We start from the raw sequence: 25,543 nt of genomic DNA, 5'->3' as shown, positions 1-25,543 counted from the left end.
GTTTTTATTCATTTTTAATGCTTGTTTATTATTTTGGCACTTAAAAGAATGCAACAAGTAACTCTGGATGCTTCTCTTCTAGTCCCGAAGAGTAAAAGAGGAGGAGGATGCTGAGGTAAATAACTGTGCGCTTATCTCTTATGTTCTGAATAGGTGAATGGTCCTTTTTATATTTTTGTCTGTGATCACGCTAGGCATTGTTGGCATCTTAAAATATGAAGCTTTAGGCTTGTATTGTCCTCAGAATAGATAATATATGGGTGAGGTGTAGATTTCAGCTAAAAACCCTCAGCATTTATTAAACTATTTTGAAAAGGCACCACAGCAGATAAAGAATTTGGAGCATAATCTCACGCTCTAACCAACTGAGCTATCCACATAATTATACACCTCTGGAGCTTTTGCAGTTGCATTTTAAAGAAGGTTTTACTTACTTAAATTCCGCATGTCGCCAAAGTGGTTTGCAATCTGTCCAATTAAAACCTATCGACTCAATACAAAGCCCTTTTTTTTAAAAAAAAGTCGCTCGGTACTAAATAAAGGAGCAAGGGAGACCAAGTGCCTACCTAAAATGATAGGTTTTATTTGCCACTAGTACCTGAAATGCACTGTGTCAAAGGAATTCCACACAACTAGCGTAGCTGCAGAAAGGAATAGGTGGAAAACTGTACAGAAGTTTAAGACTATAAGGAGCTCTCCTTATAGTCTTAAGGAACCCAGGATAGTTTAGGTCCATCTAAGTGAGTCTCTTTTTCTGGCAATGGTCAACGAGATGCTACTGTTGTTGTTCCTCAGCAACTAATACTTAGAGCTTGACTGCCTCTGAACCTGTAGGATACATCAAGCTATGATGAGTAAGTAGACTTCTTCCAGGAATCTGTCTCAATTCTCTTTAAAAGCTGCCTGGGCTGGTGTCCACCACCTCTTGTGGCAAGTTTGTTGTGTGAAGTACTTTGCTTTTGTCTGTTCTGATTAGTCTGTTGGTTCCATTGGACGACCCTAAGTTCAAGCAGTGGTGTGAAATTCCATGCAGGTGCTTAGGTTATAGTAATTGCAGACAGTGTTGTCCTTCCATTCACAGCAGGCTCTTTGATCCAGCAGAAGCTTCCATGAGTAGAGCAGGAAAGGAGGGAATGTGCACTGATTTCCTCCCTCCTGCTGTGTCTCTCCCAAATCTGCTCCACAACAGTTTGAGAGGTGGCACAGAGGTCTGGAGCTGCAGGAGAAAGGGAGCATTTGAGATTCACTTCCCTCTCTGTTCTGCTTATAGAAGCTTCTGCTGTTGCGTTGACCCTTCTTTGAATGGGAGGGCAGCATGTTCTCCGTTTCTTTAAATTCTTCCTTGAACTTGTTACAGATAGGTAGCCGTGTTGGTCTGCCATAGTCAAAACAAAAAATTCCTTCCAGTAGCACCTTAAAGACCAACTAAGTTAGTTCTAGGTATAGAACTAACTTAGTTGGTCTTTAAGGTGCTACTGGAAGGAATTTTTTGTTTTTCCTTGAACTTGTGCAGTGTTGGGATACAAAAACAAGCAAATGAAATTCACCGTGCTTTCTTTTAAACAGATTTCCATGAATTCCAGCAATATCCCCGATCAAATACAGAATCTATCTATTAAAGGTTCTGAGGTACGACCACTGTTAACATTACTTACGGTTTGGGTTGATGGGGTGGATTTTATGAGGTGTTTTGCACAATCAAACTAGCATGGGTTGTACGAGAGAGCACTGAGCAAGCAGCCTAAGGCTGGGTTTTGCATTTGGTGAAGTGGTTTCATGATAGCTCTCCAGAACGCCAGTTTTCAACTTGCTACAGGTTTACTGTGCTACCAACTAGATTAGAAGTTATGCCATAACACATATTTTTTACCATGCGCCACAGTGATCGGCCCACAAACTAACTGTGCAAAGTTAGCTGAATGTATTGACCTTAAGCAAAATGGGCATTTGTGGTGAGAGGAGTTGAAATTGTGCCCCCTGTCCAGAGTCTTCCTTCCTTCCTCTCCCTGTTCTCAGTTAGCCACAGTGATTCTTCGTTTAGAGGCCCTTAACCTCATATTTGGGAGGCGGGTCCCGCTGTGGGTTAAACCACAGAGCCTAGGACTTGCCAATCAGAAGGTCGGCGGTTTGAATCCCCTTGATGCGGTGAGCTCCCGTTGATCGGTCCTTGTCCTGCCAACCTAGCAGTTCGAAAGCATGTCAAAATGCAAGTAGATAAATAGGTACCACTCTGGCGGGAAGGTAAACGGCGTTTCCGTGCACTGTTCTGGTTCACCAGAAGCAGCTTAGTCATGCTGGCCACATGACCTGGAAGCTGTACACCAGCTCCCTTGGCCAATAAAGTGAGATGAGCGCCACAACCCCAGAGTCAGTCACGACTGGACCTAATGGTCAGGGGTCCCTTTACCTTTAACTAACCTCATATTTTATGTGTTGGACATATAAACAAATTTCTTACTAAATTCAATTCTACGTTAAACCAGGGGGTGGCATAGTTAATACAATGGTTTTAAGCTTTGCCTTCTTAAGTGAAGGTTTGCAGTTTATTGGATTAATCTGGGAAATAGATTTAAGGTGAGTGCTCTGTTATTGTCTTGTATCCGTTTTAAAGTTTGTTTTTGTAAGGTTAATTGTTTCTTCAGGAAGAATAAGTGTGTACTACTTTCTCTTTCCCTCTCTCTCTTTGGAACTTAGACTCGGCCTGCTGTTAGTAATGAATTTGGTGAAGTTCCATGTGCCGTGAATCTTGTTTTAAGACTAAGGTAAGAACTTTCATCTATTTGCCTTCATAGACTTGGTGGGGTGGGGGGTCAGTGTTGTTAACTTTAATAACATTAGCAGAAACTAAGTGTTCACATAATCCTTTCTCAGTATGACCAATATGAATGGCATTCCCATGACTAATTGCTCTCTTTTAATTGCTTACTAAAAGAGAAGGGGTGGGGGTGGGGAGAGAAATAACTGAATATGACTGTAGCTCCAGGCTAAGGGTACCCTTCATTAAGTATTTTCTCCCCCCCCCCCCCGCCTGCCTGTTTCATTCCATTGCAGGATCACAGTGAGAGATTTTTAATGAGTTTCTTTCACACTTCAGCAGTCAACCTCTGACGGAAATAAACCATGGCTGTATTACAACTTGCCTGCTCAGAACATTTTTACTGGGCAGGTTTGATCTGCAGCTGCAGGGGGAAAAATGACTGATATATTTTCAAAGAACATTTAGCCTTTTAGGAAATGATACAAATATGGTGTCAGGCTTTATAGTTTTTTTGGCAGTAGACAAAAGTTGATTTCCATTTTAAGAAAATGAGTCTGTAGTCTATTAATTGCTTCTTAACGAGCAGGTTTTTCAGAGGCCTAATTAATTTCCACAAAACTAGCTTAACATGCTTTTCATGTAGACGTAACCTAGTTTTTCTCTTTAGCTAACCTAAAATAACTTTGGAAACTGAAACTTCTTTCGTGTTGATCTACGTCTTAGTCCTTCTTTCAATGGAAGGAAGTGGTTATTTCTAATGTACTGTGGGAAGATTGAGTACTGGTCTCTTAGCTGTAGCAATGAGATTAATCAATGATACAGAAGAGCTCACTACCACCCGTCCTCTTTGCATGTCCAAAGATCTTTCATCTAGTTTCTCATGTGATGTGGTCCTCTGCAAGTTTTCTGGAACCAGCCCAGTCGGTAGTTGCTAAGATAAGGACTTCTTTTGCATTTCCCATGTACTCTGTGATGGAAGGTATTTGACATGTATGACATGAACTCATTTTGTCAATAACGCAAAAAAAGGGGGGAAAAGATAATTTAAAAATGGAAGCAAAAGTCACTTGGGCTTTCTCTTCCTAGTCAACCTTGCGCTCCCACGCCCTGGGAGATAGTGAAAATGCTGCAGGTTCATGTGCTCACTTCCTCCTGACCTAAATTTGCTTTCCCCCTGACCTCAGCAAGTCATCACATTTTGAAATGTCTTCTGTAGCTTGCCTATCCTGATGTCATGATGAAAAAACTTTCATTAGACATTCTAATTATGCACCATAAATGTAGGGCAGAATCCATTGTAGCTCTATGTTTCTTCTTTGTCAGTGGAAGAATTTCTCCTTGCTCAGTGGAATATTGTCCTTGTTTTGTCCCCTCCTATGTCCCCTGAAACATTTTCTCAGGGTTCCCTTAGCTCTTTGGAGCAAATTTGAGGAGGAGAGGGGGAGGAAGTCCCATTGTGCAAGTGAAAATCCTTGTGCTGATGGGACATGGTAGTATACGTTATACAAAATGTATTCCTCTTGATTGTAAAACAAAAATACCCTTTAAGCAGTTCTATGTATGCTTACCTGGGAGTAAGACCCATTAGATGTAGAGAAACTTGATTCTAAGTAAACCTGCCTAAGATTACTTTGTTAGTCTCTTTATTTACTCTTTTCCTCTGCCTCCATAGCAATAGTATTTTAGCAGTGCTCGAAAGAGATTTAATTTTATTGTAACTCCTTTTGTGACTATTACAGATTGTGAGACTCTGTAGAACTCTGTGTGCATTCATCTTGTAGAAGGAAAGGGCAGGCAATATTTCTATTCCTGCCAAATTTACAACGGCAGTCCAAGATAAGGAGTTTTATTTTTGCTATTTCGCATGTTAAAGGAAAGTGCTATGGCCAGTGTAGGAATGGCACAACCTGTTTTTGCTATTCATAGATGGGGGGGGGGGGTTGGTGGGATTTTTTCCCTCGTCTTTTTTAAAGCCTTTGTTGTAAAACTATTTGCGATTAACAAAAGCTGTGAGAGCACAATAAGCTATAACTATTCTATAAATTGTATTCAGTCTATCTGTTGCTTTCATCAGCCCTTTCTGCATGGAGAAAAGCGCTTATATTTTGTACCTTCACAAGCCCAATCTCTTGGTTTTATATGGTTTGCTTTGTAATGCGCCGCATTGAGTTGGTATTAACATGAGTTCAAGCAGCTAAAATCTAGGGTTTTTGGCTTTACCCGACTACTTTCCTCCCGAGAAATTTTGTGCCACCACCTGCTGAGCTGATAGTTAAATCAAGTCGTTGATGTGACCTGAAAAGCACATTGAAGAATTTCCACTAAGAGCTGGCTGTAGTCTGATGAGTTTTTGCCAAGGAGTAATCGAACCATTACATGTTAAACACATTCTCTTGGGAATTCCTATGCTTTTGTGATTGATCTTCACATGTACGCACAAGGGCGAAGGGTGGAGAAGTGTCTTGGTGATCAAATCCCATTTTGGCTTCCCTTTTTTAAAACTGCTTTAAATTCTTTAATGACTAAATCTTTTCTTAAAAGCCTTAGTTTGCCTTTTAAGAGCGGCAAACTTTTCTAAAGCCATTTCCTAGGCTCGTCACGAAGCAGTTCAGTATTAGTAATGCTTCTCTTACATCTGTTATTGCTGCAAAAATTGTAGGGGTTTGGTTGAATTCATGCTGGGTGCTGCAGAAAGGAAACGCTAGCAGAATTAGTGCTGTTCCACTGCAAATGGTATCCCTGTACACCTGATCTCACCCATAAAGCCTACACTTTGTGGTTTTCAAATATACATGAGAAGCAGTGCTCCTGAGCACAATCCCAGGCACACTCTACTTGCACTCCATGTAATGTGTAAGGAGTCTTGTTGTGAAATGCAGAAACACTCTCTCCTCTGCCCTGGCTTGTGGCCATGGACTAACAATTTGATAAATGAATTATTCTGATGTTTGGCAAAAGGCACAGATTTTAAACCATCTATACGGGCCTGGTGTGCCCTTAAAGCTGCTATGTCGACCATTTCTCCATATAGAGGTTCACATCCTGCTACCAAAGAAACACTAGTATCTAGAGAAAATTGAATTGTAGCCGCTATACTTCTGGGTTTAGATGTGACTTAGTACTGCACTTTACAATCTTCAAGAGCTAGTATGTCTGTTAATGGGGGGAAATATCTTCTCTTCTTGGGATCCAGGAATATTTCTAAAATATTTGATCTCCAGCTTTAATTGCTTGACTTGCCTATACTTGTTTCTTGGCATTTTGTGACAAAAATGTAATATATAGCTTGTGCCAGAGGAGGTGGTTCCCTGGACAGTTAAGTCCAGTCAAAGGTGACTATGGAGTTGCGGCACTCATCTCGTTTTTCAGGCTGAGGGAGCCAGTGTTTGTCCACAGACAGCTTTCCAGGCCATGTGGCCAGCATGACTAAACCGCTTCTGGCGCAACAGAACTGTGATGGAAGCCAGAACACATGGAAATGCCATTGACCTTCATGCCACAGCGGTCCCTATTTATCCACTTGCACTGATATGCTTTTGAACTTGCTAGGTTGGCAGAAGCTTGGACAAAGCAACAGGACCTCACCCCGTCATGGGGATTCAAACTGCTGACCTTCTGATCGGCAAGTCCAAGAGGCTCAGTGGTTTAGACCACAGTGCCACCTGTGTCCTTTTTAACACAGAGGAAGACTCTGTGCCAAGAGCTGGTACTATGCATTTTACTATTTTTCAAAGCATTTTAAAATTCTAGGCTTGTTTGGTATTTTCACAGATCCAGAACACTCCAGCTAGGATATAGTGATTGTTTTGGCTGTAGGAATTAAGACAGCTATTCCTAGAGTACAGTTGACAAGTTCCAAGGTTCCTTTTTAATGGCTTTAATTATCCCCCAAGTATCTGGCGTAATCTGAGTTGGACTTATTTACATAAAATGAATATAATCCAGACCCATGCATACATTATTTTATTTATATACTGCTTTTTTAACTATGAAAATAGCTAAGAGATAAGAGATTTGTGAACAGATCTTTGAGGGGCCAAAACTGTGTGGTTCAGCGGAGTCTTAATTGCTGTCCAAAATAACATCTCTATTCTCCTTGTAGTTTCACTTACCTGTGATACTATTGCATTCCCTTTGTCCCCATTACTGGTCATTGACTGTAATGAAGAGATGGAATTGAACTGCATTTCCCCCCTGGTTTTAAACTGATCTAGTAGCTTGGCTTTTTCCAAAGCCGTTCACTGTGGTTTTCCAGTTTGAATAAACTTGGAAAATATGGTTAATTCAGCTATGATTTTATTGCTTGATGCATGAACCACCTGTGTGTACAGTCAAAAGACTCATTCATATCTCAGATAATAATGGTGATTCTAAGATATGATCCTCTGAACTCTGCCCCTGAGATGCAGTTATTGGCAGTAACTGAAACAAGTGACATTTATGATGAAACTTCAGCATAACATTCATGTTGAAATTTGCACCATAAATGTACACTGCTTCTTTACAGCTTAATTGAAATGGTAAAAATGCAAACTTTAGAAAGTTAATTCTAATGCAAAGTTATTTTCAGTTCACTTTGATTTTACTTCTACAAAGACTTTCCCTCCACCTTGCGTTTAGGTATTGCATCATTTTTATCAAGGTTTCCCTGAACAGTAAAACTTAAATCAAACCATGATAACATATCTTATAGTAAAATTGACTTTGTGACACTCTATCAGTAAATCACCATCCAGAGAGACAGTGAACTCATTATAGTAGCCTTGAAATAGAAGTTGGGAGAACTGTAAAAGATTAATTTTGCATTTTCCCATCTTCCGTTCTTGGGAGCAAAACTTTTTTGAGCATCCGAGGCTTAATATAGTAGCCTGCCCCCACAAGCGTTACCTAATAATGAGGGCCGTGCTTAACTTTTGTCAGTTATTTCCAGAATGAAAAGAAGTAAAGTAAATGCAATTATAAAAGAGGTTTAGGGAAAAAACTGAAAGAGGAGCTGGAGCTCACAAGAGCAGTAATTTATAGCCAAATTACTGTTCCTTCCCCACCACCGCCCCTCAGAAGTGCCGTGTGTGTATATAACAATACAGAAAATTTTGATGCAGTCAGAGTAGGGGATGCTAGAGGCAGATTGGCAGTGCGAGAGAGGGATGGGCGGTGAGGAAAGAAAGAGCGGAACAGGAGGGATGGGTAATTGGAGCCGGCTTCTTTCTACTGGAGTGTTCATCCCCTTCTTCAGCTTGCTTGCTTCTAATTTAAGGCAGCTGTCAGATGAATCCTTTACTTTAAGGCTGGATTTTTTGTGTGGAGAGTTTTTTCCCTCAGTTGATTTTCTTACTCATGAGCTGAGGCTGGGGCCAGAGCCCCTGGGTGTTTCACATGCACATAACCATCTCGTTTCCATGATTGGGAAAATGGCTGCATTCCCATTTGACCCAAGTGCATGGCAGTGCAGATGCCCTAGGCATTACATACACACTTTGTGCATAGCTCCCACCCATGGGTACATGCAGAGAATGCCAAATAGCTTTCATAAGTGGTAAAGATTGCTCTCCTGCAGTGTGAAAATCCTGCCTTTCTTCCCTAATGGAACCCATTGGGTGGCATCCATCCTAGCACTCACAGTTGGCAGACTTGCCAACTCATCTGCCTTCAGACCAATTATGTTGGATTGTGGACAGACGGGTGCTCAATAGCCTTATTGTGAGAGGAATAAGGTTACTAAGTATGGAATATATTTTGACAGACAAGGAGGGAAGGGTCAGGATTTACTCTGTGGACAAAGGACACCCCAGTGCCAGGATATGCCGTGTGTGGAAGGGTGGGCAACCAAGGTTTGTCAGTAATCTTTTGGTGAAGGAAGTATCCATGTAAATATAGGGGAAGGAGGATTAGAATTGGGCAGAGTGGATAAAAATCAATGATTAAAATAAAATAAAATCAGATTTTAAAAATTTTTAATTGGATTTTTAAAATAAAATGCTTTTGGAGGAAAAATCTTTCTAAAGATAGTTTTCTATTTAAGTTACATTACAGTCCAAAGGCTATTCATCAGGAAATAAGGTTTTGTTTTAAGTTTTTCATGTGTGCTAAAACTCAGTCTAAGGGCTTTTGTTTTTTTAAAAAAATTATTTAACTACATTAGTTAATAAGCATGGATACATATGCTATAATGTTATTGTTTTGGTTAAACAAATTTTTATTAAGGAAATGATTATTTTTCTCCTTCCAATAAAGTACAGCAGAAAAGTTCTCCAAATATAAACAGTTAAGTTACTAAACCTCACAATAATTTCATAATTATCTATGTATTTCTAATAGGATAACAAAATCAGTAATTTTTGATAAAACTGTAAAAACTACTCTGAAATTTATTATTCCAAAAATGAAATCTTCTTCTGGTTGCAAATATTAAGATTATACCAGCAAGAATGAGTATTTCTGCAAAAAAAAATATTTAAATCAAGTCTTACCTACTAGTGATTTAAATTTATTTGATTTAAATCATATCCACCCTGGAATTGGGTGGTTTATTCAGAGGCATGGTTTCAAATACCACCTGTGCTTGACATGTGCTTGACATCACCTTCTCAGGAGATAAATTTATATGTTTAAAGTAGTATTATACCAAAGAATTCTGGGTGGTGGTGTTTGTTTAGGATGCAGAGACATGCTCAGTGGCCCCTATTCCCCTCATGAAGCTACTCAGAGTGGTTTAGGAATCAATCTATCTTCCCAGGGAATGGGCAGAAATCACAGCCTGTTCATAAAGATTGGTCTGGCCATTCCATAAGATTTATATTCTTTGCCCAAATTGAGAGGAAGACAGGATGTATTCCAATTTGTATGAAGTTCCTTGCTGTCAGAATTCTTCCACAGATGCAGGCTGTACACACATAGGAGATGGAAAGTCCAATAGTTTTGAGCAACTGCAAATTGGGAGTTCTCATTTGAACCTCATTAGGGAGAAGGCAATGTCTTCTATCAAATTCCTCACTTCTATTGAACATACAACATCACCAAGTAAAGCCACATCTTACTGCCCAAACAAGGTCTAATTCCTTAAAGGTTAGAATATGCCCATCATATTCCAAGTGAGTCTCCAGATTCAATGCACATTAATGTTTTGTGGGTTTTCGTGTGCGAAGAAGCTCACTGGTTCAAGGGATGCAAGACTGCAATCTATGGTTGAAACACTGGTAGCAAGTTCACTTCATAACTCCTATCAATGCTTGCTCCGATTGTTCTGAGGAATGCTGAATATTGACTTAGTTGTACCATCTTTGAACAGGCAAGCAGCATGTGTGCCTGCACACATTTTCCAAGCAGAGTGATTTCAAATCTTGAAACATGGTCAAAGAGCCCTTGGAACAATGGCACTGATCTTCAGCAGACTTTGGATATACTTGAGATAGTGGTGTGTTCTGATAGCTTTCATCATAACAGTCGCTGGTGTTGAGAATACTTAGGCAATGACTGTGCCAAATTGGGGTGACTGGATTTAAAATGACATTTTTGAAATTAGCAGAACTAAATGATATTGAAAACAGGCGTTATGGAAACTCAGCGCCGTTGAGCAAGCCAATAACCTCTACAGGCGATCTGCCACCTTCAGTCACAGAGGACAGCCATCATTTTAAGTGGATAATTTAGAGAAATTAAAGTCTGGATTTTTGTAAGAGTCTAATGATGATGAAGAATAAGAGTGAGATTATTTCAACCTTTGGTGTTCTACAAGAGCTTCTGCAAATTGGGAGAAATATGAAATGGTGGGAGGGGGCAGTGATTTTTGCTTCTCGCTGTTCCCCCCACTCACCCCCAAAAATCTCCAAAGGGTTGTGGAACTGGTAGTATGATAATACACATTTTGGTATAGGCCTTTAAAATTTTAGGTCACGATATCATAGTCTACTGGAACAAGATATTGGTTCAGGACTATATGCAAAAGCAGCCATGGTTTAGTGTTATGAGCTGCAGTGAACTTTTTCACCCCAAGCCCCACATCCCTTCTGAGAAGACTTTCAAGGGCCGCGTGCTCGTTGTGTGGGGGGTCAGCAACCAAAGTGGGCAGAGCAATCAATGTAAATTTCATCTTTGTGCAACAGGCTAGTTTTTACACAAACTCACAGAACCCTCCATTATCCAGGCAGGCAGGCAGGCAGGCAGGCAGGCAGGCAGGCAGGCAGGCAGGCAAGAAGTATTATCAGAGTTTGTGTGCACATTTTAGCCAGGCAAAACCACTTGTGGGGTGAAACAGGGCCAATGAAGGATGTGGCCTGAGGAGAAGGGATGTACAGTGGTACCTCGGGTTAAGAACTTAATTCGTTCTGGAGGTCTGTTCTTAACCTGAAACTGTTATTAACCTGAAGCACCACTTTAGCTAATGGGGCCTCCAGCTGCCGCTGTGCTGCCACTGCACAATTTCTGTTCTCATCCTGAAGCAAAGTTCTTAACCCGAGGTAATATTTCTGGGTTAGCGGAGTCTGTAACCTGAAGCGTATGCAACCTGAAGCCTATGCAACCCGAGGTCCCACTGTAGCCTGCATCATCAGAAGGTCAGATAGGGAGGCCTGGCGGTCCCCATTTGGTCTCTTGGGCCTGAGGCTCTCCATCCCTGGTCTAGCCCATGGACATGTTTGCATTGCAAAGCCTGTCTTCTGGATTTGCGGTTTTATTTGTTTTATATACTACATGCTGGGTAGCTAGAATACATAGAAATATGCTTTAAGTTCCCATCAGATATTTTCATTAGCTGCTGCTTGGGGTGTGAGGGGAGCTTGCCTAATATGTGTAGCAGATAACACAGTGATTGTAAAGTAGCCATGTGGATTCATCCGCAATGTGTAGTAATGGTCTCACATTCATCACAAAAGGCATGTTGTTAGAGAACACCATCAGTTCCCTGTTGCGTGGGGATTATAAAAGAATTTCCTTTTCCTTAGGTGTGCAATTGTAAAGGCTATTCCGTTCATCCTCCTAGGTCTAACTAGAGTTAAGTATAAAACTGTGTCTTCACATTAGCATTGCAGAGAGCTGTGTGCACAGGGAGGAATTTGCGTTGGGCCTGAGGTGTTGTGGTTCCAATTGTTGATGGGTTCAATCCCAGCGGTGATTCATTTCCAGCTGAGTGAGAGTTAACGAGTAGAGATTCATGGCAACTGCAAAGATATCTTTACATTTAATTGGTGGTTCTGTCTGTTGAGATCATGCGATCTTTCCCCAAATTTATTTTACCCAGAGCTCTTGGATAATAAAAACACAAATTGTGAATGCTGCCTCCGCATAGAAAGGTAGAATTAGCCCGCTGGAGAAGTTTATTGGTTTGTGTACTATTTGGTAGTGTTCAGCAGCTAGAGGCTATGATGTTTTTGCATTTTACAGTACTTTCCACTTGTAGAGAGGTCAGTGTTGTGAATGGCAAGCACAGCCATTGTGCTATACTGTTAGCTGAAACTCCCCTTTCCCCCTTTTTATGAGGAGCTGGGGAAGTGAAATGAAAGTACGCCACATCGGACATTAGCCCGGGTGCTTTTATTTCATGAAGACTCTATGCTAGACTACGGCACGTCTTAGGTTGGAGGCAAACAACATCCAAGAGAATTGGAGACAAACAGCATCTATGCTGCCTGATAGTTTCATCTGGTGTGCATGCTCATCCCTTTATGCAACATTTGTCTGCAGCCTTTAACAGGCTTTGAGTATTTTTGAAGCACTGCCACTACAAAATGCTGGAAATCTGCATGCCTGGAGATGACAGTTGGAATAAGCTTGCACTTCGGTTGCGGGGTGAAATGTCTTCAGCCGTACAGTCTGATCTGCAGAGTGTTTGCCCAGATATATGTCACACTGAGTTCAGCAAGACTTGCCATTTTAAAGTTTAGGATTGAGGCCATGTAGCACAATTCTATGCATGCTTGGCTCTGGGGCTTACTCCTGAGGTAGGTGTGCATAGGATTGCAGCCTTGGATTCCATACACTGTATGCAACCCAAGGTGCGTATGTTTGCTCCAGATGCATAGTGTGGAATGTGGTTGGAACCAATATTTTTCTGGAAGGAAAGAGTGGTAATTCCAGCCACTATCAGTCCCATGAAGTTTCTGTATAGGGAAAGATGCTCTGAACAGAGGAAGGACAGGCAGCCTGCTGAGTGCACAGGGTCAGGGTATGGAAGGAATTATGGAAGGAACAAGATAAAATGGAGGTTGGGAAAATGGACTGCCCTGTAAGAAATGTTACATTCTAAATCTTTATAACAAGGGAACCGAGTAAAAGTGCTGATGTACATGGGAGCCTGTCAGTTTGAAGTATGAATGCGAGTCCTAGGTATTTTTATGTGTGAGGACTCAGTCCATTTAAAAATGGGAATGAATGAGGCTGTCTATAAAAAGCGAAATGACCAAAAATCAGTAAGACTCTTGGTATTAAACTGGAATAAGGAATTATAATGCAGCGGTCTGGCAGCCAATATTTTACTATATAGATATGGAACTATGCAAGTAATTTCCTACTATATCCTTGTTGAGTGAATTATTTTAGAATGGGGCTCTTCTCTAAATAATGAATGATTAATATAAGCACTTTGCCCAAATAATTGTTATAGAACACTGCTATTCTTAAGCATGTATGGGTTTTATGTACCTTGGTTTAAATCCCATTTTTACACTCAATTTTATTCAGCTTTGTAGTGCCAGAGACATAGAAAAAGAAATATATTATTTGCTGCTCTTGCATTTCAAGTGGATTTTTAGAAGCTGGGAAGGAAAATCATGTTTGGAAAGACCAGGGAACACAATGGATCATTTATTAGGGTTTTCCTCGAGTTTTTCAAAGAATAATTGCACTATGTATTTAAGCTGCATTCAACTGGATCCAATGATACCTCTCATTGGAGGGGATTGCGAGCCAGCTTGTCTCACCTCTGAGGTCTCTTGCTGTCTGTGCAGGGGAATAAAGACTGAACAGAATCCACCAGAGTAAAATCAGCACACTCAGGCATGTTCCACATGGTCAATTTCCACACAAAATCTGGCGATTGACTGCATGATGTGGACCTAGATACACTGAATTTTGGGTGAGTTGCCTCTATTCCAGCATCACACCCTCTGAATGTGGGTGTCCAGGGATGTTTGGGGCAGGCACACTCCCTCACCTCTGATCCAGTCCGCTAGAGATTTTCCTCCTAATTACAGGCAGTCTCCTTTTTTAAAGTCATTGTTGTAAATGTCATTTATCCCATGATCAACCTGTCTCAAGTGATCAGCTTAATACAAAAATGGGTGTGAATATGTTAAGTAATTTCAGTAAAAAAGTCAATATTGAGATTTATGGTCATGGAAGGATTGTTGGGAAACAGAAGGATGGGGTTTATTGGAGGTGGGTGTAGTTGCTGAAATGGATCTTGCACACACCATTGTGCCATGTAACCTTTTGGTGGAAACTTCTGCTGTTCCAGTAGGAGTGTGACTGGCTAAGCAATCGTCGTGCCAACAAGGCACTCAGTAGCATCTAGTCAAGATAGCTCTCTGCCATCCATTGCTCATTGGCTGCATTTGACTCCTTCATAGGGCCACGCATTCACTGCCCTCCCTAATGCTTGTACCAACATGTTCTGCGCACTGAGCCCAAACCTGTCTGTCTTAAAATTTGCATTCGGCTTCATCTATCCTGAAAAGAGTCTTGACCACTCTGTTGTTTGCCCCTTTTAGTGGCCTTTATCACATCCTTTGCAAGCTGTACATGGCCTGTCTTCTTAGCCACAGTGCATTGATTAGTTTCTTAGCCACAGTTTCTTAGCCATGGTGCACTGATTAGTGGTACCTCTTCTTGTCACTTCTTGTAACTGCTATCTCAAGGGGTACAAAAAAGAACGAAGAAGGAACTGAGATCCAGATGAAACAAACGTCTTTAAAAAACAACTCCTCCTGGACACAGGGAGAGATCTGGAGATCTACAAACACTGCCATATCCTCATCCACCAATATTCTCCCCGGTCTTGAGAGGCTAGGGATGCCACAATTCCTCCTCAATTGGGTAGGTGGGTGTGGTGTTTTGTGTTAAAACAGTGGACTGTACCAGAGGGTCTCTGCTGTTGTGGCATAGTGGTTCAGAGCGGTAGACTCGTAATCTGGGGAACCAGGTTCGCTTCCCCACTCCTCCACATGCAGCTGCTGGGTGACCTTGGGCTAGTCACACTTCTCTGAAGTCTCTCAGCCTCACCTCACAGAGTGTTTGTTGTGGGGGAGGAAGGGAAAGGAGAATGTTAGCCGCTTTGAGACTCCTTCGGCTAGTGATAAAGCAGAATATCAAATCCAAACTCTTCTTGGACAAACAGTTTAGCTTTGGAGTTGTGCCGCAGAACAGAGAGCCTAGGAAGTAAGATCTCAAAACCCTGACTATGCGCCTTGGCAAGTCCGCCTTGCATATAGAATGCATGTAGAAACACAAAGGTAAGAGATTATTGTTTCTGGGTTTGTGAAAACAGAACTTTGGGGTAGCACAGAGAGTATAAGTCAAGTGTTTGTGGAGGAGGTCCTAATTTCCCTGAAGCCCTAAGTTGCAAATTACAGTCAATAGTCTCTTCTCGGTGGACAGTACTGAGGGTCATTTTTCATATATATTTTTTTGCATTGTGGGATTGTACTCTGTGCTGTAAGACATTTAATTTTTTGTTTTTAACCTTGCAACTTTTACCTGTGTGAATGATCAATTTCATTTTTTTCAGCAGCTGTCTATTTTTTTTTAAAATCACATATAAATGGTTGATTCAATTTATTAAGGTAAATCTAACTCAGTACCTTTTTGGACAGCTCAGTAACTCACGTTATACACCTGCATGTAGACTGGTGCACTTTCAGCATCCAAAGTCATATTTTCTTTTCTTTTTGCATATTGCATTGGCTCATACTAACAGTAGCTTTATATCTGTCTCTTAGATTATAAGGAGAGGTTCAAGAAGCCCCATTTGCTTCTCTCTCCACCCCTAATATTCATAGGGACATCTGTGTGAGTCCAGATGCAAGTGAATAGATGGGGCTTTCAGCTAAAGCCCCCTCTCTCCAGCATCTTGTGAGCAGATCTGATACTTCCTGTGGGCTCTGAAAAGTTCCTACTTTCCACCCTTCAAAATAAAAGAAACCTTCTGTTTAATGGTTGGAGCTACTGAAGGCAGCAAATGAACTTTACCATTGCCTCTCACTAATCGAAACAGTTCTGCATGGTTGTTTGGCTGCATAATACTGCACTATGCAATATCCATTTGGTCTGACTAAAGAACGGGATAACAAGAAATTAATTCACCTTTTGAATCGCGCCTGCTATACTTAGCAGCTGGATACTTCTTTTGCTGCGCTCATTTTGCAAAAGTTGTATCTGTTGTCTTGCCAATCCATTTTTGTTGTTCTTGCGTGATCGTGTTTTTGTGACTGTGTGACATTTTCTTAATATGTGTTTAGCAAGTGATAATAGTTCTGAGTCATGGCTGAGCGTGCCTGGATGTTGGATTTAGTTTTCCCACAGCAAGACTTCATGGCCTGGTACACTGAAATATGAGTCTGCTTACAGTTTCCATGCTGAGGAACAGAAGAATAATGGACCGCAAAACACATTTCACTGCTATTAGCTTTTCAAGCAGATTGAGCTATTCGCCAGGAGAGGGAAAAAGTGCGCTACAGCAATTATGTTTGTATCTGGTCTTTGCCCACTTGCTGTTTCCAAAATGAGATGGCTGTCTTCTTTTTTCCTCTCCCTATGCCCCCACTTCTGTCCTCGGGCAAAGGAGATTGTTTTATTGACAAATGGGAAAGTGTCAATCAATATGAAAGTGGAAGTGCAGAATTAGCCGCATTATCAGAACATAAAATTGTTTATGTTGTGTGTGGCACACATGTTAAACATGCTCTATCCTGCATGGGCAGATTGACACCGAACTCAGCGAAAATGTTAAAATAAATGATGTAATTAAATAGAAACATGTTAATGTTAACTACCTGCCCACCTTCAGGCATATTCTGGAAGGGATTGCCAGGATTAATATCTCCTTATGTTATATGCATTCTTACATACAAAGCTTTTACAAAATCCATGCACTACCGAACTTTTTATGGTACTAGCAAAACACCTATCACTATGAATTGAGGAAAGAGGAGTGAAATTAGTCTCGTGCTGCTCTGGAGCTGTCTATATGCACAATACCTTTTTCTGATTTTTAGTGGAAGGTGAGGAGAGGAGGTTTTCTCTCAATGAAATGTGTCTTCGGGACTCACAGGAAGTTGCTGCCTTAATCCATCTACCTCAGTATTCTCTACACTTGACTGGCAGCAGTTCCCCAGAGGTTCAGGGAGTATGTCTCAGGTGTACCTGGACATGCCGTGGATTGAACTTTGAATTTTTTTACATGCAAAGTATGTGGTCTGCAGCTGAGCCATGGCCTTTTCAATCTTAACTCTGTGGCCTTTCTGCAATCTACGTGCCCACAGCTGTGAGGGGCAACCATAGTAAAGGACAGTGTTGGGAAGTAGCTAAACCCGGTGATCCAACTTTTGCCCAGGTGAGCTGGTTTTCACTCCCCCACCCCCGAATCATCCTGCTGATTAGTTGAATTTTGCATATGTGATCTCAAGGCTGAAATCAAGTGATTTCTTGCAGCCCATTCCTGAAAATGTTTTTTTTAACATTTATCTATTAAATTCCCCAACATTTCAAAAGGGCGTAGGACATCAATGAAATCAACCAAAGGTCTGCTTAAACAGGAACGTTTTTGCCTGGTGCCTAAAGGTGTATAATGAAGGTGCCAGGAAAAGCATTCTACAAATGGGGAGCCACTGCAGAGAAGACCATTTCTCATGTTGCCACCCTCTGGACCCCACGGGGAGGAGGCACACAAAGAAGGGCCTCAGGAGATGATCTCAGGGTCTTGGTAGGTTTATATGGAAAGAGGTAGTCCTTGAGGTATTGCGGTCCTGAGCCGTTTAAGGCTTTATAGGTCAAAACCAGCACTTTGAATTGGGCCCGGAAAGCAATAGTTAGCCAGTGCAGTCAGACCAGATTGGTGTAACCCTCTTCCTCCGGTAAGCGAGCTGGCCACTGAATTCTGTACTAGCTGAAGTTTCCGAACTGTCTTCAGAGGCAGCCCTACGTATTAAGTTCCCTTTACATAAGAAGGGCAGCATTTTTCAAAACAGATGTGCAGACTAATTTTTTTGTTGAAAGCCCAGCTTATAAAACTGAAAAAGAAATATAACTTAACCTGCTGACTTTAGCGTGCTTGTAAGTGCTCTGCTGAGTGTTTGGGCAAGTCATAGCACTTCTCTCTTGAATTCGATTCCGTAATGCTTTCTTGTTTTCTTCCTTCTCATTTAACCTTACTCCTCTTCAGCTTAGTGATGCTGTGAAAATAAAGTCTCAAACGAATTCCTGAAAGCTCTTGGGGCAGCACAGTGCTGTGGATTCAGCCCCTTATGATGGTTGCCCCCCCCCCCCCCCATATTTCAGCAGCAGAGTATAGAATTCGTGATGTATGAGTGGGGAGCCTTCAGCTTTCTAGATGTTCTTTGACTACCACTCCCATCATTCCTGACCATTGGCTATTCTGATGGGATTTGGAGTGCATCAACATCTGGAGGGTCACAGGTTTCCCACCTGCGCCCTAAGCTTATGTATAAGCACAGTTGCACTCAGAAATAAGGGTAGAAATACAAGACCAAAACTTGGAGGAACTTGAATTGAGTTTTCTGATTGTAATCTAGCCCTTTACTATTCAGGGAGAGAGTGCTGAGTTATATTTATACTTCTTCTGGTACAGAACAAAACTTACTTCTCTCTCATACTTTTTTCTTTAAAAAAATTGGATGCTCATAAAACTGAATGTAGACGTGTGTAATTTTAGATTTATTTGAAAAAAATGCAATATGGTTAAACTCCCCCCCCCCCTTTTTCAGGGTTTTCCCTTGTGTTGATGCCCTTGTGCATTTGTGATGCACTTGGGGAAAGACAAGGCCATAAAACTGCAAAATACTGCCTACATATTAATAGCAACTTATTTATGAAGCTTGAATACATTTGGAATGCACAAGGCTTGCACTTCATTACATTTTGATGTGTTTACCGTGGCTCCTTTTTTTCTCCCTCTAGGAATTCCAGAAAGGAACTTAATGACATACGATTTGAGTTTACTCCAGGCAGAGGTAAGACTTTTAATTGAAATTATGCTTTTATGGCTCCAAATGGTATTTCGGAAATTGATTTCTGCTTTATAGTTTAATATAAATTAGCTCTGTGAAATCGCTTGTACCAACCAAATGTTTTATATTACGCTACTTAACTGAAACAAAACTAGTGCCAAGTGTGTAAATTTTTAGTGGAATGTTTTGGTTCAAGGTAGAGGATACTAAAGAGAGAAAGAGAGAGAGGGAAAGAACTAGAAAGAGAGCACTCTATCAGTCTCTCTGAAAATTAATGTAATGAAGTGCGCAGTTCAAAGCAATCCTGCTGATAACTGACCTCAGAGTTGTACAGCATATGAGTTACTGTGGCATACCAATAAGTGATGGCTATGTAAAAATTGTTAACTGCAGGGCAGAATATAAAGAGTTTGGGAGCCTTGGCAGTGAAGATTCTACTAACCGACCCCCTAGGGTACAATCTAGCAGTTTCAATTGCAGGGAGACACTGCAGCCTTGTAGCTCTTCTCATCTCTGCAGGATGTTTCGCCTTGTGCTGACTCCTTATCGATGTGCCCCAAAGGCACCACATGGGACCATCTTGGGTACTAAGCTTCAGCACAGTTGACTTCTCATTATGAGCGCATTTGCGACCCAGGGGGGTGGGGAAGAATTGGCTGCATTGTGTGTCAGGCTGCCATCTCCCAAGTGCCATTGTGGCAACTTGCCTGCATGGCACTGTTCCTGTCATCAGGATTCCTTACTTCGAGGAAGTCTGCGTGTAAGAAAATGGCTCTGGCATTGCGATGCACGAATCTACACTTCTTTGGATTGTTAAAAAGGGAGTCATCTTCTCGTACAGCTTTTCCCATGCTGCCTCTTGCACAATGCCACAGTTGCAGGTCAATGAAGGCCCGGGCAGTAGTAATAAGATTGTGCAAACGACGTCTCTTTGGGCCACTGCTTCAAAGTGGGAGGGGCTGCCAAAGATGGTTCTGGCCATTTGAATCTTCTGAAAAAGTCGGGTGGGGAGGTTGCAAGTTGCTGTTCTAGTAGTTCTAGGACTACTTTTGGATATTAATCGGCCTGCTGGTAAGTTTTTATTTGGTGGTGATATAGTAATTCAGGCCAAGATAGATAGATTGACCCCCTTTTGTTACAAAGGTCCATACAGCACACCTAATGCCTATTGCTATGGTCAAGCCATTTGTAGTACTTAAGAACAGAGTCACATTCTCTGCAGAACACATGTCCTTTATCACAAACCCTGGTTCTGATGAAACAAGTATGTAGGGCATGCATCTGCCTTTAAATGCAAGTATGCCAGCAATGCTGTGCAATGTTCGGAAACCCTGGAACATTGCATTTGTGATGGGAAGTAGCAGTTTGCACATGGCAGTTCATAGAATCCTAGAATTGTAGAGTTGGAGGGGACCCTGAGGATCATCAAGTCCAACTCACAGCGATGCAGGAATAAGCAGTTGTCCCATATGGGAATCAAACCTGCAACCTTGACATGATCAGCACCACGCTTTAACCAACTGAGCTATCCAGTTTGCGTTTGCTTCATAAACTGTGGGCCTGCCTTAACAGCGTACACACTTCCAAAAGCCATCTTGATGAACTTAAACACTTTCAATATACAAAATATTACGATGGAAGGCTTTATCCAAAGCTGTTCAAGCTTAACCTTTTCACCAAGTAAACGGTAAACTTGGACTTTATTGCCTGCACAAAAGAGAATGATGTACTCAACAGGGCTTTCCTTTTTGAACTTTTTGTTGCAGCAAATCTGAGCGCTGAAGACATAAGTCACTTAGGGGAGAAACATACAGCAGCAGCAGCATGTGTGTATATGGCTGCTAGAGCTTCTATGGTGGAAGACCCAGCTGTCCACATGCCTCTCTCCTTACATATCCATTTAGGGTTTTTATTTATTGTGGCATCAAGTGCTGCCATGTCATTGTGGTCCTAATACAGGAATATGTTACTTTTAGTTGAGATAACTAAAATGTCGTAGCATTGAAGTGTTACACAGATCATGGAAGTCTTGGAAATCTTATACGCTACTCAGTACCTGTAGGCAGGACCGTATCAATCCTTTACATGGGGAGAAAGTTGTTTAGAGTGTTGTCTTTTCCTCCGCAACACTTTTATGTTGAGCCAGTGCAAACACTTGCTTCTGAAGCTGTTCGTGAATTTGGGTCTAGCTGCTCCTTGTATCCTGAACTGAAAGCTCTTATTAAAAATGAGGGATGGAAAAAGACTGTGTGGCTCTCAGGCCCTGTTTATTTCATAGGCCCCCTTAACTTTCCTACATTCATTACAATGTGGATACCTAATTACATGGCTGAGGAGGAATTCCACTGGCTTAAACAAAGGAGCTTTATAGGATTGGTGAAGAATTAAACAATTAACCCTGTACTTTTGAATGTGTGTAGAAAATGAGAGAACTATCAGTGGTGGAGTATATGGTGCCTCTAACAAAAATAAGTTTTGGTTTTAAGCACCCTTTGGTAATGGACGTCCATAGATTAAAATTACTTTTAAAACAAATTTCCCTGGCTTAATGATTTTTATTTTGTTTTGTCCCCACCCCCCCAGTTTAATTATGACTAATACATATTCATTTCACGTTCCACACAGACACAGCAGATGGCGTTTCTCAAGAGCTGTTCTCTGCAGGCCTGGTTGACGGCCACGATGTAGTCATAGGTAAATCATGTTTCGTTTTGAAATTACACTGTTGCTGTAACTCAGTATGGTTAAATGGATAAGGGCCCATTCACAACCTCTCTTATTCTTTGGTTTTGCACAAAAAGGACCCGTGTTATCAAAACTTCATTGACTACCATCGATTCTCAAGGGAATCCTCAGCATGATTTCTAATATAAATAAGCAATACGGTACTTCAGTGTGGTTTAACTAAGATATTTTTATTTAGCTTCAGTGATTATCTCTGCCTCCTGGTGGAATTCTTGCTTGTTTGGTAACATAAAATGTTCAGCTTCATTTGGAACTCTTCTGTATCTGTGGTGTTAGGATCTATGCGTATGCTTCTAAAAGTATGAGGTTTTCTTCTCTTCTGATCCCCCCCCCCAAACACACACACACACACACACACACACACACACACCCCACAGCATTTCAGGCTGAGACTTCCACAGAAATAGGCCTTACAAAAGGCTCCAACATATATTTTGGCCACCCACATCCTGTTCCTTAAGAAAAATGAGGTTTCTTTATGGTTCTCATAACCTTCCAGTGTCCCCCATAGACATGAGAAGGAGATCCAGAAAATGAAAGAGAAGAGAGTGTTCAACTTCCTCTGATACAAAGATAGGGCCTACTGGATGAACTCATTAAAGAGGGAAGATTCCCAGTGTCTGCCAAAAATGCATATAAGCTACTTGCTTACTGGTGTGTGCGACTTGATTTACTGACATTTCTCCTCACCAAAACAATCTTCTCAGGGGTTTTTTCCTACAGGGATTGCTGTTTAGCTAAATTTATTTTTTTTAGGAAGGAACAGGTTCCATCAGTTCCCAAAGCACCCTGACTGAAAGCAACCGGTACGTTGCAATTCCACTTTTCAGCTGAAGCATGCAGAGAAGCAACCTGTAGATAATAATAATTTATTATTTATACCCCACCCATCTGGCTGGGTTTGCCCAGCCACTCTGGGCGACTCCCAACAGAATATTAAAAACACGATAAAACATCCAACATTAAAAACTTCCCTAAACAGAGCTGCCTTCAGATGTCTTCTGAAAGTCAGATAGCTGTTTATTTCTTTAACATTTGATGGGAGGGCAGGCGCCACTACTGAGAAGGCCCTCTGCCTGGTTCCCTGTAACCTCACTTCTTGCAGGGAGGGAACCACCAGAAGGCCCTTGGAGCTGGACCTCAGTGTCTGGGCTGAACAATGGGGGTGGAGATGCTCCTTCAGGTATACAGGGCAGAGGCCGTTTAGGCCTTTAAAGGTCAGCACCAACGCTTTGAATTGTGCCCGGAAACGTACTGGGAACCAACTGGCTTTGACAAGCTGACTGGGAAATCTCTGGTGTAAAATAAATGTAAAATATCATTGAAAGAATTTTCTCCAGTGCCCTCTTCAGCCTATGAAGTTTGTACAGCAAGCTTTGCATTTTGAATTTACTGTGAATATATATATAAATTTAAGATAATAGGAGGCTTATGCCTTGGTAACCAAGAGGGGTTGAAATATTATATGACATCGACTTCTGGTGAGACTTGAGTAAAGAAGAATTGTTTGTTTAGTCTTTGCACAATGTGTTTAAAAAGAAAAGGCATAAAAGGTTAACCGAAATAGCGCACTTTAACATAATTTCTCGCCATACTTCAGTCGGATTGGTCAGACACATAAGAGTGAATTTGCTTAAGGATATGAAAATAACAGTATTCTTTCTCTTGAAAAATCCCATAGTGACTTGCTCCATGGCATGGTTTGCCTTCGTAATGTAAAAGTCGCTTGCTTCAGTTTTATATTAAAAGAGAGATCAAAGTGTCTGCATACAGTCTCTGCCTAATTTGCAATGGCATTTGTAGTTAAAGCACAGGAGAATATTGTAAAGCTTCTGAAGACTTGCCACTCCTGCTTTCATCATTTCCCCTGCCTATTCATTTCCCCATCTTCTACACCTCCGTCTCTTGATACATACATCTAGCTGAAGATGGAATTTAGATGTCTTTTTGCGCAGCTTTCCATCCTGCTCCTTAATGCACTGTGAATCGTTAAGATACGGGAAAGCCATGAAACAGTAACCTGCATGGCCAGGGGTACAAAACACAACAGAAACCCTTTTCACAAAGCACTCTATCTCTCAAAACTTCATGACTCGATCCTTGTTTCAGAAGGCTTTAGGTTGTGTCTCTCTCTCTCTTCAGTATTTTTTTTCAAGTTGCTTCTTGGATAAAATAGTGATATTAATTTCCCCACCTATTCTTGATCTCCACTTTGTGTGTTCCTGTCCTTCAAAACCTTGTTCACATATCACCAGGATTCACTTTAGTATTCCTCAGAGAGAATTTGATAATGTAACGGGGGGGCTAAACTAAATTTTGGACAGCAGACCCCCTGTAACAATCTCACAGCTTTTATTTTTTTAAGGAAAAGCTGCTGTAGCAGGTGACCATTTTGAGCAGTGAATCAATGCGGGAGAGAAACCATTTGACCCTTTTAGTTTTTCTGCTCAGAACTAGGATTGAAATACAGGAATGTGTGTCTGCACTTGTGCACATCAGAGGTTATTTTTAACCTTATGTTGTTTCTGAGCAAAGTGTGGCTTCTCTTCTTAACAGTTAGCTGACAGTGCAATTTGCAGGGATTACTTGCAGGCATTCCCTTGATCTGCACCTCTGTCTGCCATTGCGTCCTATCTCAAAACAAAGGTATCGTTGTGTTTCAAACCTAAAGTAGTTTCTTCAGGGGAGATACCTTGAGTTAACAGGAATTGGTTGTCAAATAACATTTCCTGTTTTGATTAAAATATAAGGACTAAAATTTGGCGAGAGCTTCTGCTTGATCTTTCTTCACTAGTCAGTTTTATGAAAGTGATGGTAGATGTTGACAATGGAGGCCCTGATTGATAACTGCCAGGCTACTATGAAGTGGCACACCTTGATTTTTAACAACCCACACAAGTACTTTATGCTGTACTGTGTATGTTTTTCAAGTGTTCTCCCATGACTGCAAACCTGCCTTTTGAGCATCTCTTGTGTGTATTGACGTGGAATGTAGGCTGTGGGAGAGTCTGAACCAGGGTCATAGCCTAGGTTACCGAAGCCCGGCGCCGCTGGAGCGCTGGGTGGCTGGGTAACGGATGGAGTACACATGCGCATTCAACTGCCTAATGGCATCTACGTAACCCAGGAGATCACAGCCATAGAGATAAGAAGAGTCATTTCCTTGTCTGCAGAGGTCACTTCCAGGTTCACATGCAGAAGCAGTTTTCAATGGAGCCCACAGCTGTATTGAGGCAGCACTGGCTGTTGAAATTTTGTGCTCCTAACAATTTTGCTCCCAGGGCAACACCCCTGTGGCCCCTCCACACTATGCCACTGGTCTGAACTGTAGCCAGCACAAGAGTGTTTTGTGGCACCTTTGATGACTAACAGATTTATTATGACGTAAGATTTTGTGAGCATGGAAAAATGCACAAGGCACTTCCACTATTGTATAGAAACTTCTTTAATCAATATCCATGGGTGATACTCAAGTAGGTTTTACTCAGAATAGACCCATTGAAATGAATGACCCTAACAGACATGTTCAGCATGGCTACTTTGAGTAAAACTTGGTTGACTACAAGTTCTGCATATTGTGCTCAAGCTGAAATGTTGTGAAGCTCGCTCTCTCCCCCTCCCCAGGTCAGCAAAGAAACTTGAACCAAGGCATTTTCATTCTGTGAGTCTCTAATCTGGGCCTACTGTGGCCCTGTACTTTGGTGAGAGTACTGCTTTTCTTCACCTAGTGCTGCCTCAGCTGGGATCCTTCTTTTCAAGAAAACTTTGGATAATGGCTGACTGATTGAGTTATTCTGGAAACTAGTTAATCACAAATTCAGTTCCTTCTACTCTTGAAGTGCAGCAGGTTTAATGAACCAACGAC

At 41.4% G+C, this 25,543-nt stretch overlaps 1 protein-coding gene across 8 annotated transcripts in view; it reads left to right on the top strand.

Moving 5' to 3' along the window:
- STK39 (serine/threonine kinase 39) overlaps positions 1–25,543 on the top strand; it is a 108,460-nt gene that overhangs the window by 74,969 nt on the left and 7,948 nt on the right. For all 8 annotated transcript variants that reach the window (XM_083709585.1, XM_083709580.1, XM_083709586.1 and 5 more), the window contains exons 12-16: positions 83–115; positions 1,567–1,629; positions 2,695–2,762; positions 18,884–18,936; positions 21,559–21,627. In XM_083709585.1, the coding sequence (XP_083565711.1) occupies positions 83–115; positions 1,567–1,629; positions 2,695–2,762; positions 18,884–18,936; positions 21,559–21,627 (286 nt within the window). The remainder of the gene's footprint in view (positions 1–82; positions 116–1,566; positions 1,630–2,694; positions 2,763–18,883; positions 18,937–21,558; positions 21,628–25,543) is intronic.

This window comes from Podarcis gaigeae (genome assembly GCF_964106915.1).
Source record: "Podarcis gaigeae genome assembly, chromosome: 1".
In the NCBI taxonomy this organism is placed as follows: domain Eukaryota; kingdom Metazoa; phylum Chordata; class Lepidosauria; order Squamata; family Lacertidae; genus Podarcis; species Podarcis gaigeae.
The sequence above is the reverse complement of the archived record's forward strand: the minus strand, read 5'-3'. Positions and strand labels throughout refer to the sequence as shown.